General features: G+C 48.7%; 1 protein-coding gene across 2 annotated transcripts in view; it reads right to left on the reverse strand.

The window, feature by feature from the left end:
• The window catches only part of PTPN21 (protein tyrosine phosphatase non-receptor type 21), a 61472-nt gene that overhangs the window by 13444 nt on the left and 32080 nt on the right, over positions 1-15948 (reverse strand). For both annotated transcript variants that reach the window (XM_053927821.2, XM_024567651.4), the window contains exons 8-13: positions 15837-15925; positions 13454-13541; positions 12679-12758; positions 5837-5897; positions 4911-4995; positions 28-1469 (exon numbers count right to left, since the gene is read on the reverse strand). In XM_053927821.2, coding sequence (XP_053783796.1) covers positions 28-1469; positions 4911-4995; positions 5837-5897; positions 12679-12758; positions 13454-13541; positions 15837-15925 — 1845 coding nt within the window. The remainder of the gene's footprint in view (positions 1-27; positions 1470-4910; positions 4996-5836; positions 5898-12678; positions 12759-13453; positions 13542-15836; positions 15926-15948) is intronic.

The following is a 15948-nucleotide window of genomic DNA, read 5'->3' on the forward strand; positions in this document are numbered from 1 at the left end:
CGGCAGCCCTGCACACGCAACACTCACCCCTAACGGCGGAAGTCCTTCAACGATGGTCTTCTTTCCTGAGAGGAGGTCGGACACCGGCCTCTTCTTCAGAGAATCCCTCCTGGCCCGGTACCTCCCTGACGTGGTGAGGTCAGACTCGGACATGGAGGGGGTGAGCAGCCCGTCTCTCCTGGGCCGCTGGGCCTCCACCAGCACGTGCATGGGGCTGCCCTCCCTCACCCTCCTCTCAGCCTCTGCGACATGGGACTTGGGCTCAAGAATGTGCAGAGGGCCGACACCCGGAGTGACCGAGGCGCAGGAGTAGCCCGCCTGTGGCTCTTGGGAGTGACTGCCCCGGGGCTCCCGGGCCCGTGGGGAGAGCACAGCCTGCGCTTTGTGTTCCTCCTCGAAGTCCTCCTCCTCCTCACTGCTGTGTATCAGCATGGTGGCATCCGAAAGAGATTTGTTGTGGCCGTATCTCAGGCCTTCCTGCTCGGCCGTCTCTCCCCGTTTTGTTCTTTCAGTGAAAACAGTTGGCTGGGAGCCTGCAGAGCTAGCCCGCGGGGCCACGTCCGCGGCCGAGGCCGACATGGTCCTCTCCTTGAACCTCATGCCTTCGAAGCTGTGAGTCAGCCCCGCGATCTCGATGCTGTTCCTCTTCTGTAAGTGAGCGTGCCGGGCTGCAGTGAGGGGCTCGCTGACCTCCTGCAGGGAGTGAGCCACCGGCAGGCTGTCCTCCTGGAACGTCTGGACCGAGTGGTGGACGCGCCTGGTGATGAGGTCCGGGTTGCTGCTGCTGATGTAGAGGTGGCGGGACAGGTCAGGGGTGCTGTTGGCAGGCCTCGGGTACGGGTAGGGTGGGGGCGGGCGGTACACCTGGGTCTTCATGATGTTTGGAGCCGGGTAATCCTGGGCTTGCAGCTGCACATTGGTCAGCTCGGGCACACTGACGGCACCCACCACAGGCCGCCTCTCTGTGGGGTAGGGGTAGGGGGACTGGCTGTGGAAACTGTAATTCAGGCTGAACGGACAGTGGGCCGACTGGGGCGAGGCAAAGTGGGCATGCTCCCGGATCTCGGGCTGGCTGTAGACCAGAGCATCTGGCCTACTGTACGCATACGAGCTGCCGATGCTGAGGTTTCTCAGCGAGCGGCTCTGCCTCTCCGCGTGCGCCAGGCCTCTGTTGAGCTGCTTCATCACGGTCTCATAATCTGGGGTCGGGCGGTAAGAGGGGGGTATCAGCGCACTGTGTCGGTGTGACGGGACGTAGTCGGGTCTCATGACGTCACTGCCAGTGATGCTGGGGTTCGAGGACATGGGCGAGGGCTGTAGGTAGGGCTGAGGGCTATTCAGGGAGTTCGTGCTGTGTGCGCTGTAGACACTGCCATTCCGGATGCGGCCGCTGAGGTCGATCTGGGCTCGGTCCAGGCTTGTCTGAGAGTGACAATAGTATCCGTTCTGGTTGGTCACAAAGAGGTTATCTGGGGAAAAACACTTAAAGTGAGATTTTTTTTAAATACTCTAGACAGATATTGAGACAGGTCTTGAATGTTGATGACATTTTCAATGTAGTTTGTGAAACTCCATGCTGAAATGACCTGCTTTCCCCACATGCACTGAGTGACCCTGGGCAGGTCATGTCCTGGAGCCGCGGCTTCCTCTCCTACAGACTGGGAACAGCTCTGCCTGCTCCAAGGATGGTGCTCAGCACTTGACACCCAGTAAAGATTAGCCAAGTCTAAGTCCCATCTTAACTTGTATCACAAAACACTGTCTTCTTCTGAAAGTCAAACACGTGTTTTACGAGAGGTGAAACAGGCTTCCTGAAACTCTGGGGAGCCAGAGGCAGGGGCTCCACTGCAGGCACAGGGCCACCGACTGTGCTTTCTCCCTGGTGGGGACGTGGCCTGCGGGTGCTGAGCTAGTTCAAGCACCAACGCTCTGTGAACACTTCTTTAAATGGAACTGCGGCTTGTTCGTATAGGTTCTTCCAGAATGAACAGAGAAGGCACTAGTCCAGCATTATCTGAGCTTCTCCAGGTCCCACAGTGTCACCTGTAGCTGTCCGCCTCACCCGGGGGCAGAAGCCAAGAAGAACCGTGCTAATCCAGCCACCCCTGCCCCTGCTCCTGCCTCCTCGCTTCGCTAAGCCTGGGACCCACCGCTCAGATTCAGGACCGCAATCTGACTGACAGCAGCTATGTGGGTAAGTGTGTACCTGTCCGGGCTGGGAAGAGGCATTTCTTCCAGCCCATCTGCAGTTCACCTGAAACACTGATGAGGGTGATGTCTCACACTTCAAGAGAAGCAGCAGTCAAGTCCTTCAGAGAACAGCCTTTGAAAAGCATTCTTTTCATGAATCAAAAGCCCCACGACAATTTTAAGTAACAACGGGTTTTCTAAGTGAATGCAGCACAGTCCAGCGTGGGGACTTCATCCTGGTAGCCAAGAGCCAGAGGTACAGGACTCTAAGGTATCGCCGCATCCTTCCTGCTGATGCACGACGTCTCCTTGTCCCGGTACTCTTCCCTACCTGGGACACACGCGATCTCAGAGACAGGAGCACCCCCTCTTCTCGCTGCCGGCACAGCTCAAGCCCCCCACTCCAGCCTGTCTGGACTAACCCCACCCTGCCCACCTGGCCACCCTGCCTCCAGGCTCCTCACTGCATCCCATGAACCATCCATTTCTGAGCCCATATTGTAAAACATCACGCCAAGAACGTAAGGGGGGAAATGAATGGAATCCAGTCAAATAAAAGTGCCGGGCTGATGGGGTCATAGAAGAGAAGATATGGCACTGGGGAGGCCTTGAGGGACAGGTGGGTGGGGTAGACACACCCAGCTTTCATGAGTGGCCAGTACCACCTCCCAGGGCATATGGGATGGCGCCTCCTCACCGCCAGAGGTCAGGCACCACCGTGGGACTGGTCGTGGTCAAGGGAATGTGAGCAGAGGGAGGCCAGCCAGGTTCCAGGCTCCCTTGCCCCTGCTGATATGACCGGCCACATTCCAGTGGGTAGCAGGGTCCTCCTGCCAGTGCACAGAGGCCAGGGAACCTGAAACCTCCTGAGCAAGGAGTCACCTTGACTGTGTGGGCCATGGAGAGTTTAGCACTGTTTGTTCTCACGGCACAACCTGGACTATCCTGACCGGATGGAGGCCGGCAGGATACAGGCACTCTGGGTGACGGAGCGGCAAGGGCAATGCGAGACCCCTCCTAGAGGCTGGGCTGGGCCTGGCTGCGCACCAGGCAGCTGGGGAGGAGGGAAAGGGTGGTGGAGTTAAAGCTGGAAACCAAGTGAGGGAATGTCGTGCAGAGCTGAACGCCAGGCAAAGGAACGACCATCAGGCAGCTAAGACAATCACTTGGCAGCTGTGTGGCCAAGAAAGCTGGGAGAGTGGGCCTGGAAGATACCCGGCCCTGGGGCACAACAGTGAGCGAGAGGTTTGAAAAGAAACTAGGCTAGGGCCGTAGCAGAGGGACGGGGCGAAGGAAGCAGTATCATCCGCAGTTAGAAGCCATATGATACCAGAGATCTGTAACTGACTGGATGTTAAGGGCGAGGAAGGGAAGAAAAGAAAAACTGCATGCAGTGTGTAGTCCAAGCAACCAGGAGAGTGACTTCATCATAAAGATGAAGGAACATGGAGAAAGGCTAGTAGAGTGAAGAGATCAAACTTAATATTTCAATCAACGTCCCGCGAGTCTGCAATAGCTGGTCCTATGTACTGACTGCTTACCATAAGGCAGGCGCTCGGCTGAGGGCATCCATGCCATAGCTCCCTGAACAGCGTGGACACCTAGCAGACATGGAAGTGAGGGGCTGGGGCTCAGGATCGAGGAAGGAGTGGAAAGTACAGGTGTGATACTCATCCTTGGTGAAACCTGAGGTGTGGAGGAGCCTGCAAAGGGAGGGAAGGCGACCAGGGACAGACGGACGTCAGAGGCGTAAGCAACACTGATGGCGCAGGCAGAGGAGGGAGCACCCAGCACACTGAGACCTCTCAGGAAGGAGGGAATGCTGGAACCAGATGGTAAGGAGCATGGGTGGGGTGCCAGGGACCCGGGAGAGGGCAGCTCAAACAGAGCAGCAAAGGCACAAGGAGTAAGCGGGAAACCAAACCAACGCAACACACAGGTGTTGCTCTTGGAAGAAAGGGGTGAAAAAGGAAAACAATCACACACAGTCAAAGAGAAGAGAGGGGCAAAGGATAGGATGTCTGTAGACCCAGGAAAAGGAACGAGTAGGAAGGAAACACTAGCAACACAAACAGAAGAGTCTTGTCCCAGGAGTAGGAGGGGCTGGGGTCACAAACCCAGACAAGGGCAGGGCGCGAGGAGGAGAGGACAGTGAAGGTGCAAAACATCCCGAGACGGACAGTCTTAGAGTGTCCGCCCCAAAACACTGCTCCCCTACTGACCACCTCGCTGCATGGAACTCTCATCTTCACCCCGGGGCCCAGCACAGACAACACAGTCCGGTCCACCTCCTGGTCCCTTCAGGCATCGTTTCCTGCCAGTTCCCTGTGTGAGCTGAATGGACCTCCTTACTCTCCGAACACCCTAATCTCTTACTGTGCCTAATTTATGAGGTAAAGTTTACCTGGGCATGTGTGCATGAGAAAAAGCACAGTACACACGGGGGTCGGTACATGCGCAGTTTCAGGCACCCACTGGGGGTCCTGGGACACGTGCCCCGCAGACAGAGGAGGACGACTGTACTGCACGTTCTCCACACACGTCCAAGAAACTGAACACAGCGGCCGTCTACTCTGCACGTCCGGCTTCGCTATAATCATGACACCAACTCTGGATGTCAGTTCAGCCAAAACTGATGCTGGCTTCAAGATTTCCAAATGTTCACAATTTATTCAAGTGGTAATAACTTTGTAAGGCGCTGGAGAAACAGTGCACCTTACCTTGAGAAGAAGTGTATGGCTCTGTGTAATGCCCATTATAATGCAGCTGGGGCGGCGGAGGCATCGCATAGGGCTGAGGTTTAGGCTGATAAAGGGAAAGTTGGAAACAGGGTTAAAACGCATTGCCTGTGCACCATATGTGAAGTAGCTCTCTGCTGGCTTCTTTCCTGCCACTAGGAAACTTCTAAAGGAGTCAAAAACATTAGACATGAGAAGTAAACAAAGCAAAGACCCTACAGCTGCACCTGTCATCTTCACCGTCTCCCAGAAGGGCAACGCCATGCCCCGGGCGCACATGTCAGACATCAGCACGAGAAAACATCCTGGACACGAATATCCTGGCTTCTTATATAAACACCTGAATACAAAAAGCTTTCATGTAGCAAAGTTCATCTTAAGAGGCACATAGCTCATCTTAATCAGTAGTACTAACTTCTGATTACACTTGGCTAATAGTCAAAATTTTAAGTATTAGGTTGGACCTAACATCTCAATACGTGACATATAAGTAGTACATAAATATGGGGCCCTAGCTGGTGTATCTCAGTGGATTGAGCACGGGCCTGCGAACCAAAGTGTCACTGGTTCGATTCCCAGTCAGGGCACAAGCCTAGGTTGCAGGCCAGGGCCCCAGTAGGGGACACAGGAGAGGCAACCACACACTGATGTTTCTCTTTCTCTCTTCCTCCCTCCCTTCCCCTCTCTCTAAAAATAAATAAATAAAATCTTTTTTTTAAATAAGTAAACAAATAAATATTGGGCTTAACCTATGGAAAAATCACCATTTCTTTGGTCAAAAACAATCATGTATCGACACACTTGTGGTTCCAACTAAAACCAGCACTGCCACGAGCCTGCTGTACGGAGAAAGACGACATGACGTCACTGAAAGAAAAACGGCCACCGAAGTTTTCCTCCTTTCTTACCAGAGACGCCCTTGAAGAAGACCTCCTCCTAATCAGGTTCACTGCGACGGTCTGAGTTTGCCTATGAAACAAGACATGTCTTTAGAAGACCTTACATGCATGCTCACACACACACACAGTCTTCCTAATTCTACCGAGACGAATGAAGAAGAAGGTAAAACAACAAATGCTCTAACGCAAAAAGACAAAGTAACCCAACCACAAATTTGAGCTGCGGGAGACTCTCTGTCCTCACATGGGGCCTCTGCCCCTTCCTGCTGCCCGGGTCTCTCTGACCACTCAGGGTCTGAGCCTCCTCACAGAGCATCAGCTGCCTGGATACCAGAGGGATCCACTGGAGTGATTTTCCCTGGTCCATCCAGAAGCCGCGGGAATGACCTCAAGCAGCGGGGAAGAGGGCAGGGCCAGTCCAGCCACAGACTTATCCCAGAGGAAGCAGGACTCAGGGCAAAGGCATCCGTCCTGGGGGCCAGGTCAGCACTGAACACCCCATTACCAGGGCCCTAACACCAGAAGCAATGGAGACTGCCCTTAATTAAAAGTCTGCAAACGTAACGATGGGATACACCTATAGCTCTGATAACTTAAGACTGTCTCTCTTCTCAGGAACAGAGTTAGGAAAAACAAAAAGGCAGGAAAATCGTTCTAGTGGGCCTGTGGTAAACCCATTTATTTAACTTTCTTTCAAGAAACTTCTCTCTGATTGGCTTTAAATGCACTTTTTAAAAAGCAATATAAGATTATTCTCATAATCTTAATATGAGAATATTAAGGAGGGTCAACTAATGTTTATCAGATAAGCTGAGAGTTGAAACTATTCACAAGGCCCATCTCTGAATCAGATCAAAAAGGACCAAGAAACAGAAAAGCCCATTTGTAATTATATCATTTTTAAACACTTTTTGTTTTTGTGTGGTCAGTTTTGTCAAAAATAAGATCTAGGAACCTAAATACTGAGGATTCTTGGCTTTGTGGATGACTTACAGAATTTTGTCAAAGCACTTTAAAAAAAAAAACTTTTCGCCATCTGCTCCTGGCTCAGGAGCTTACGTGACATGTAATCACTGATCACAAAAATACTTTGTGACCTTTCGTTATAGCACTCTAAGGACTAATTACCAGAAAATCCATAATTACGAAGTGAACACTCACTCCACTTAATCAGCACATTTTCCATAACATCAAGCCCCGTGTCTCATAAACCAACACTCCTAGTGCTCCAACAACTGGTATCTTACGTTCGAACCCTGCACCTTAGCTGAACGTCAGGTGAGCAGATGTCTCTTTCCAAAGGACGCTCCACTCCGCCAGCACTTGCGTTGCTCAACAGTAAAACGGATGCGAATTCTACTGGACTGCAGAAGTACCTACTATCAATTGGTAAAGTACCACACGCTGCTAAAAGGAGGAGCCTCCTTAGTGAAACAGGTCAGGAGGGTGTGTCTGGGCTTCTTTTGTTTTTTAACACTCCTTAACTGGGTGTTAATATATTCCTAAAATCCGTGTCCAGAATTTGAAGACACTGCATTTTGTAGCCTTGAAATGTACTTGGCCTTTGCTCATTCGCCATCATCAGGGCTAGGTTCAGGCACACTGGTCCTCTGAAGTTTGTGTTTCATCCAGAGACTCACTGAAATGGACTGAACTTTTCAAGTGCTATGAATTCGAAACCCAGACATGAGGAGAAAGGAGGATGCTGATAGAATCCTCCAACACGTCCAGAGCTGCCCGGCCTGCAGCAAAAATAAACTTAAGTGTGTTTAACACAAAGTCCAAGGACACAGAGCTTAGGACACAGGCAGCAACTCCCCCCCACGCTATTTTGGCTCCCTGGCTGGCAGCACCCATGATGTGGGCGACACCGCCCACTGCAGAGGCTGTTTCTGCTTCACACCAACAAACCACCTCCTCCTCCTGCCAAACTGTTTGACGGGGCCAGCCTCGCCATCCGCTCTAATACTCTAACCAACTCTTGCTTCTTGCCAATGTTCTTGTAAATGGCGTCTACTGTGAGGTCAGCTCTCCTAAACTTAGTACACAAGGGAAAACGGTGGAACTGGTGGCTGTGTTTTCCAGACTTTGGGGGCAGTTCACAATGCTGGCGGGTGCTGCTAAGATGAGACAGGTGAAGAACTCTTAGGGAAAAAATCACTGGGATGTGTGCGCTGGACATGAGAAAGCGAGAAAAGGCTGCTGGCCCAAGTAAAATAAACGACAGCACTTGCTGGTACAGTGCTTTCTGTGGAGGGAGGACGATCATTACCCCAATTTCACACATGAAGAAACTGATACTCAGATTAAGTAAATTACTCCTGGTCACATGGAAAACAAGCAGCAGAACTGGCACTTGAAGGAGGCAGGTCTGTCAGCTTCCCGAGCACAGGCTCCTGACAGCTGATTATTAGTCTGACTCCCCAGCCCCAGCCCTGGCAATTTGTAAGCTCCACGGAGGCCACAGCGTACACCATGGCATCGCTGGAGCCGGGCACACAAGGAAGGCCTCAGTCTTTGCTGAACAAATGATACATTACATGAGGCAGAAAGTGATGCTTATTCCTAAGCACTTACAGTTGAGCTCGTATTTCTAAGGGTTGTCTGAATTTTGCTTAATGAGCTTCTTTTTTATATATTTATGGCTAGTGCAGAGGAATGAGATTTTGATGAACAAAAAACTGTGGGGGATGGTGGAAATACCTAGAAAATGTTAGTCTCTGTGGCTTTCCTCAAATGGAACAGCGGTTACTCTACCTTCCCCCCCGACCTCTCACGGGATCTTCAAACCCTGCATTAGGCCTCAAAGAAGTGGGGCAACCCCCCTCCCCTGCCCAGGCAGGGCCTTCTCCAGCAGTCTCCTGATCCTAAAAGTCTCCAGAACCCAGGTGATGCCGGCTGCCCTGTTCACGGACAGCCCCAAACCGCAGGGAACACACGCCAACCCTCTCACTGTGCTCAGCAAGCAGCCTGCTAGTGAGTGAAATCCAACTTCCACCTCTAGAGAAAGTCTATTGAAACTTCTACCACTTGGCTTTATAGCCTGGGGGTGGATACCATTCTCTACTCCCCTCCACATAGAAGGGAGAGAAAAGCCTCCTACACCAAGAACCCTCTCAAGGTTCCTTTTCTCCCCTCCCCCCCCCCCCCCCCCCCCCCCCCCCGCTTTTCCCAGAGGCTGATTTTAGCATGACCAGTCCTGGGGGAGTTGACGGGGCAGGGGGGGGGGGGGGGGCGAGAAGTCATTCACCTAAAAGACTGACGTTATCTTACTGAATTCCTACTCCAATCCTAAGGGAATATTGCGTAAGGTCCTATTATCCCCATTTAATAAATTAAAAACAAAACAACTGTTGTTATCTAACATTTTTAAGACTTGGGTGACATAAGATGATCCTGTTACCTAAGTACCTTGTTTGAAAGTGGAGGGAGCAGGCAAGACTCATGGTGGATCAGGCCCTTCTTTAAACTCTGAAATACGGTCATCTGGGCCAAGGATAGATGAATCTCATTAGGTCGTCTCAACACCATCACACCATCAATAAGTATCAGGTCTGAGTAGGTGGCAAGGGGACACTCAAGGAGTGAAGTCTCCCTTTCTATGCAAACAGAATCCATCTCCTGAGTCACCGGTGGCCCCAGCCTGGACCAGACACCCAGCATCCGCTGTCCAGCGCCAGGCCTCCTGCTGTCTCTTGAAATGCCCACCACACTTGAGCTTACCCTTTTGGACCATGAGAACAAGTCTACTGACTTGAGCTTACCCTTTTGGACCATGAGAACAAGTCTACTGCCACTTTAGAATCATTGTAATATTAAAGGTCACTCAACAGTCTAGGTTGAGAGCCTTAAGAGAAGTGACCATAAAAATTAAAGTTATTTTCCATTTTATTACCTAGCAAAATATTAAAAGCTAAGAATTCACTTACTTTACCTGGGGACCGAGTGCTCACAGTGCAACATTCGTTTCCCACAGAAGGAAGTGGACATCAACCGTCATAGATAATTACAGAGGAAAAAGTACTCCACGGAAATGGACTTCCACGGCCTACTGCATGTACAGAGCCTGAAACGCAACGTGGCACCGACCAATACAGATGCCTACTGGAAAAGGGGCTACGTTTATGGTTTATCCAAAATGACTGGTTCCCCATTATTCTCCAGGAAATGAATGAACTAAGGTATTGATGGCTCCATATTACGAACACTCTTAAACTTACGAAAGGCTTTATACTTCTGAAAAGCCTGACTGCATGCCTACTCCTGGAATCTCAGAACACACTTCTGCATAAAAATAATGTCACACATGGCTGGGTGGAACCAGGCCCGCCCAGAGGAGCCCCGAATGCAGCTCTCCTGGCCTAGCAGCAACACTGAATCCAGCCAGCAGAAGGAACACTTCCTCCCACAAATGCACCCAGAACTCCATGCCCGACAGCAAGCCGCGGCTCCCCACACCCTCAGAAAACAGGGTTGCTCCTCCCGGTCAGTTAGGGTTTTCCAAAACCCCATCACAGACCAGCAGAGGAACTCAGATAAAAACATGGTTGGAGGGGCTGCAGGGTGGAGAGGGGAACAGGGGGCCCAAGTGCCCCTCAGTAGATGGATCTGCCAAATGGGTCCCCCAAGGCCTATTCCTTCTCTTTTCTCCCAGGAGTCTCTGCGCATTTGGGCCTGACTGGAGGTTTTCTTTACACCTGGGTCCCTATAAAACACAAAGCACTTCCCCAGCCTTGCCTCTTCCTTCCTGGCCCAAAGGGATAAAATGTCCTTTTAAGATTTTTCTCCCCCCAACTGGCAATCAATCAGTAATGAAAGGAAATTAACCAGAAGCAGAAGGGTCTCCTCCCCTGCAATCCCATCACTGTGTCACCCAGGCTCCGGCAGACAAGACAGACAAACCACATTCATGTTGGAACAGCAGACGTGAGCTGTCACAGGCTAGCATGTGGCCAACAGCACAGGCTCTAGTCACCCTGCTCCCAGTGACTACTTATGCGGCGAGGGAACACTATCTCACACCTCTAAGTCTCCATCCCTTCTTCCAGCAAGGGGCAATAATAATTGTACCAGACAGAGCTCCTATAAAGATTAAAGGAGATAAAAGTTCTCAGCATAATGCTTGGCAGAGAAAAGCACTTCCTGAATCATAATTATTATGATGAAAGTGGTAGGAAAAGACAGGACTTTGAGAGTAGTACTGAGGACTAAGCAAATGAAATGCATGGTGGCTCCAGAGTGGCTGCATTTAAACCAGATCTTGCAGGGTGACGAGTCTGCCAGGAGAGAGGAGGAGGGGTATGCCAGCAAAGGCCTGCAGCTTCGAGGGGCATTCCCACTGTAAGGACTGGTGGGTCTGGGAGCTGGGATCAAGGGGCAGCTGTCCAGACAGATCCAGGGGGGTCACAGGAGGCTGCAGTGACCCCCTAGCTAAGGAAGGGTGGAGGAGAGGAACAGGCTCAGGTCTGGTCCTGAGCTGGAACTCTGAGAGTGGTGCTCTGTCTTGCTCATCCAGCCAAAAAACTTACTCTGATTTTTAGAGAGAGAGAAGAAGGAGGGGAGAGAGAGACACACACATCAATTTGTTGTTCCACGTTTTTATGCATTTATTATTTGCTTCCTGTACGTCTCCTGACCGGGGATCGAACCAGATATATTTTGAAGGCACAGCAGGCAGAGCTTCCTGAAGAATTGGATGTGGAGGAAAGAGGTACAGGAATCAAGCAGGAATTAGGTAGGTTTTCGGCTGGTGAATATAGTGCTGTCATTTGTCAAAAAGGGGAAGAAGGGAAAAGGTTTGGAGGCAGGAAGCAGAGGAGCAAATCAAGAGTTTGCTTTTAGACGTATCAAATTTGAAGAGCCTCTTAGGTACCCAAGTGGAGAAGTCAACTAGGCCAGCGCCCAAGTGCTCAGGGAGAAGATGGGGCTAGATATAAGATCAGATGCACTTTCAGCACAGGGATGCAATTTTTAAGCCTGAGGCAAGGCAAAATCCCTTAGGGGCCAAGTGGGTGGAGATGAGTTCTGAGGGTTAAACCAGCAAAGGCAAGTGAGAAGAAACAGCCTGGAAAGAGGAAAGCAGGAGAGGACAGGGTCCCCACAGCCGAGGAACGGCTGGGTGCAAGGAGGAAGGGGTAGTCACAGGGTAAGTGCTGCTGAGGGGTCAAGTGCAGGAACTCCTGAAATGACCCCTGGGTGAACCTGAAATGACCCCTGGGTGAAGGTCACTGTGGCTGGGACAGGCGGTGTCAATGATGAGGCAGCCCAGCGGAAACAGGATGGAGGAGGGAGAGAGAGCAGGTACGCACAACTCTGTTGCAGAAACTCGCTAGGAAGGAGAGCAGAGAGAGGACACTGCAGCCGGAGGGCACAAGGAATAAAGGAGATGCATTTCAGATGTGAGATATTAGCAGTGTGTCTGTTTGCCAATGGGAACCAACGATCCAGCAGAGGCGGGGGAGGGGATCCCACGTGGGCTAAGAAAAACGTACATTAGGAAGAAGGGCATAAATTCTTCAAATGGCTTGAAAAGCAAAAATCTTTAATTATACAAAATGCTGATTAAAAAAAAAAAAGGCTATTCCCTTTCTAACTTTCAAGAATTAGAAGGATCCTAGTAAATGAGTGAAGATCTCAGAGGCATATGTGGAGTTATCAGATGTTGGTCCAAAGCCAAAATGAAAAAATAATTTGAGAAATTTCATTTTAATACACAAAGAGTTTACCATAAAAATCTTATAAAAATATCATTTTTCATAAAATTTGCCTTTCTAAGATGATACAATACAACTCAAGATCAAAATTTCTGAACTTGCCATTTCCCACAGCTCCCATGGGCCGGCCATACTTACAGGCTGCACTGGTTCAGGCGGTAAAACCTGTGCCTCGCGACACACAGTCTCCACACGTACTTCGCTGTTTCCATGTCTTCCTAGCAAACAAAATGTGCATAGAATAAATGAAAGCACATTTACAACTGGTTACAGAGTGTATCTGAGGACAAGACATAGTTGGGTAACATATTATGTGAAGTCACTTAACACACTGTGATTCTTTCAGTTCTAACACTGTGTCTTCATCGAGTGCTATAATTAGGTATGAAGACAAAAAATCTATTCTAACAGTGTGATTCCTGCATTAAACAAGTTCAATGACTTAGAAATTTAAAAATTATGAAAACATCAATTTTTATTTTGACAGATAACTCAAAGACATTTTCAAACAAAACATTTGACTCAGCCACTCAATACTATCTTTTGTCAAGAGAGCAAAAGCAAATTAACTGTGAAATAATCTTTCTACAGAGCCATTCACGTATCAACGGAAATTAAGCTATTAGTGCTTACTTCCTCTCCTACTTAGTCCCTTAAGTTTAATTTAAAGACCATCATGATCAGACAGTATTGATCCAAGTACTCATTCATTCGACAATATTACCTGAGCAACTGCCTTTGCCAAAGGTACTATTATGACAAAACTACTATTATGCAAAATGTTATAAAATCTTACAATGTTTTATAAAACTGTAAAACATTATCATTTTAATGCCACCCCCCCAACATACACACAGAAACGCTAACTTGAACGCTCAGAAAGTCATCCATGCGACTCCTACTGTCCACTCACAGTCTGAAACTGGACAGTCTCCTCTTTGCTCACCAGCTCCAACGCAAAGAAGGACTTGTTGTGGGACATGTTAGCGATGTCATGCCACCTGCAGAGCGACAGACAGAAGATGGCAATGTGAGCGCTCATGTTTGCACCGGGATACGGATTCCTTCTTGAGCTTGATGCATAAGATAATGTGTGTTAATTATTTTAGGAAGAAAACTTGTTTTAATCAGCTAGCATGCGTTTTCTAACTGAAGTCACAACACCTAGTTGCAGAAAGTAAATGCATGTATACCAAATAGTGCCAAAGATTGTGTCAAAATGTAAAATCTATTTACCCTCCCTTGCAACACTAATTGGATCAATATCAGCTGGTTGCCAGTGCCTCCTTTCTTCATTCAACAAACACCTTAAAGGTCATGTGTTATAACAAGGCCAGAAATTCTGTTAGGTCTCAGGGATACTAAGATCAGTAAGTCACAGCGCTTCCCTCAAAGGGGCATAGTTGGAGGGTACGGCAAGAGAGAGAAGCACGCAAGTACTGTTGAGTTTTGTAGGCTGGATAAAATAAGACCCAAAGCTGGAGGAGGGGTGCTCTGAGAAGCTTCAGGGTGACAATGAAGTTCCAATGCTAGGAACCCAAAGAGTCAACTACTCTATCCTGGGTGTGTTCACCAGTACTCAAAATCCTGCCTTGAACTTTCTAACTGTATTTTATCATGGTTAGACTTTATATATTAATATTTGATTTTATTACGTAACTGTAATTTTATGAATGAGAAAATGGGTCTGGAAGAAAAAATGTTTACTACTCTTTATCCTTCTCCATTATATTATTTAAAATAAATGAAATTAATTTGTAGTGATCCAGTGTTGAATTGTTAAATCCAAAGATTATGAGTATCATATTAAAGACAGTTTTTGAAATTCCTATCCATGAGAGGAAGGGAGCCAACTGATGTCTCCAGCTTCCATGTGGGCCTTTGGGCACTGTCGGGCCCAGCCCTTCCAGTGGGGTCCAGATCCGGTCCCCGCCCCAACCCCCAACTCAGCATACTGGGAACACTTAACAAGCACACGACAGCAATCGCCAAAAAGGAGCGGCCAGGCCCAGTGCCGCCCAGCCTAGGAAGGGGAACCTCTCCCCGAGCAGTGTTCACTCACTGTGGTCATGATCACCATGAGAACTCAGGGCCCCAAAACGCAGTAAACCAAAGAAAATGAGGGAAGAGATGCTCGCTCAGAGAAAAAAAATCTTGAAAGGAGTAACTAGTTCCCAAGAAGAAATAGTAGGGATGGTTTAAAAAGCTTACATGGGGTGGAGGTGGAGGAATTTACTTTTAAAGGGGGGGAGGGGTAAGGGGAATAAAAGAATCTGTTTAATACAGGGGTCACTAAATGGTAAACACAAAGGAATCAAAAAACAAAACTGATATAAACGTTTCATTTTTCATCAAGAGATGACAGAATCTAATAGGGAGAATCTCAGTAAAACTGCAAATACTTCTATGAAATGACACTTTAAATTTTAACTTATGAATTTTGAGGAATAAAGAGATTGAACGACATGGCCCTATTTACTATCTTTAAGATATAAACTGGAGCCCTAGCTGGTGTGGCTCACTGGATTGAGCACCAGCCTATAAACCAAAGGGTTGCTGGTTCAATTCCCAGTCAGGGCACGTGCCTGGGTTGCGGGCCTGGTCCCCAGTAGGGGGCGCAGGAGAAGCAACCACACATTGAATTTCCCTCCCTCTCTTTCTCCTTCCCTTCCTCTCCCTAGAAATAAGTAAATAACATCTTTAAAACAGAACGATAAAAATTGGAACACAGAATACTGAAAATGAAATTTAAGCCACCTGAAATTTCATTGTTCAGCATCCGCCACTATTAATTAGCACATTGTTACATATCTTTTCTGTTTTCCTTACTCCACACCTCCTAATGCTTCCATAAATGAACAGTGCCACTTTTTTATAGTCAGGAACAAAGTCAACATTACAAAACGTCACTGAAATTTGCTGAGATGTTGGTAGGTTAGGAATGTTGATACATTAACTGGAGTCAGAGAAAGCCCTAGATTTTCCACAAGAAATAGCCCTAGAAACCAGAGCTCAAATGAAAAGTGCACATCATAACAAAGAACACCTCCAAATATTAAGAAAAGGGGCACATGCTTTTAAGCACTTCCTAAGTTTTCTGCCCATTTGGTTTTGAAGAAAGCAGCTTACAAAAAAGAACCACTGCGGTCAGGGGCTGGTTTATTCCAGGGAGGGCATGTTTCCATCTCCTAATGAGACCTTGGGAGAGACTTACGAGCAACAGAACCAGCACAGGGACTAAACAATACCACCAACAGGAGCCCCAGAGAGTGCAGAGAAAGATGGGAGGAAAATACCGGAACATCACAGGAGGCCTTCCATTCTTGTGCTTCACGAAGATGCCTTCGAGACACGCCCCAACGGCTATGTCGCCGCCTTGGCTATCCTGAAAGGAAAGGAGACGCTCGG

Source organism: Desmodus rotundus, chromosome 7, assembly GCF_022682495.2.
Source record: "Desmodus rotundus isolate HL8 chromosome 7, HLdesRot8A.1, whole genome shotgun sequence".
In the NCBI taxonomy this organism is placed as follows: domain Eukaryota; kingdom Metazoa; phylum Chordata; class Mammalia; order Chiroptera; family Phyllostomidae; genus Desmodus; species Desmodus rotundus.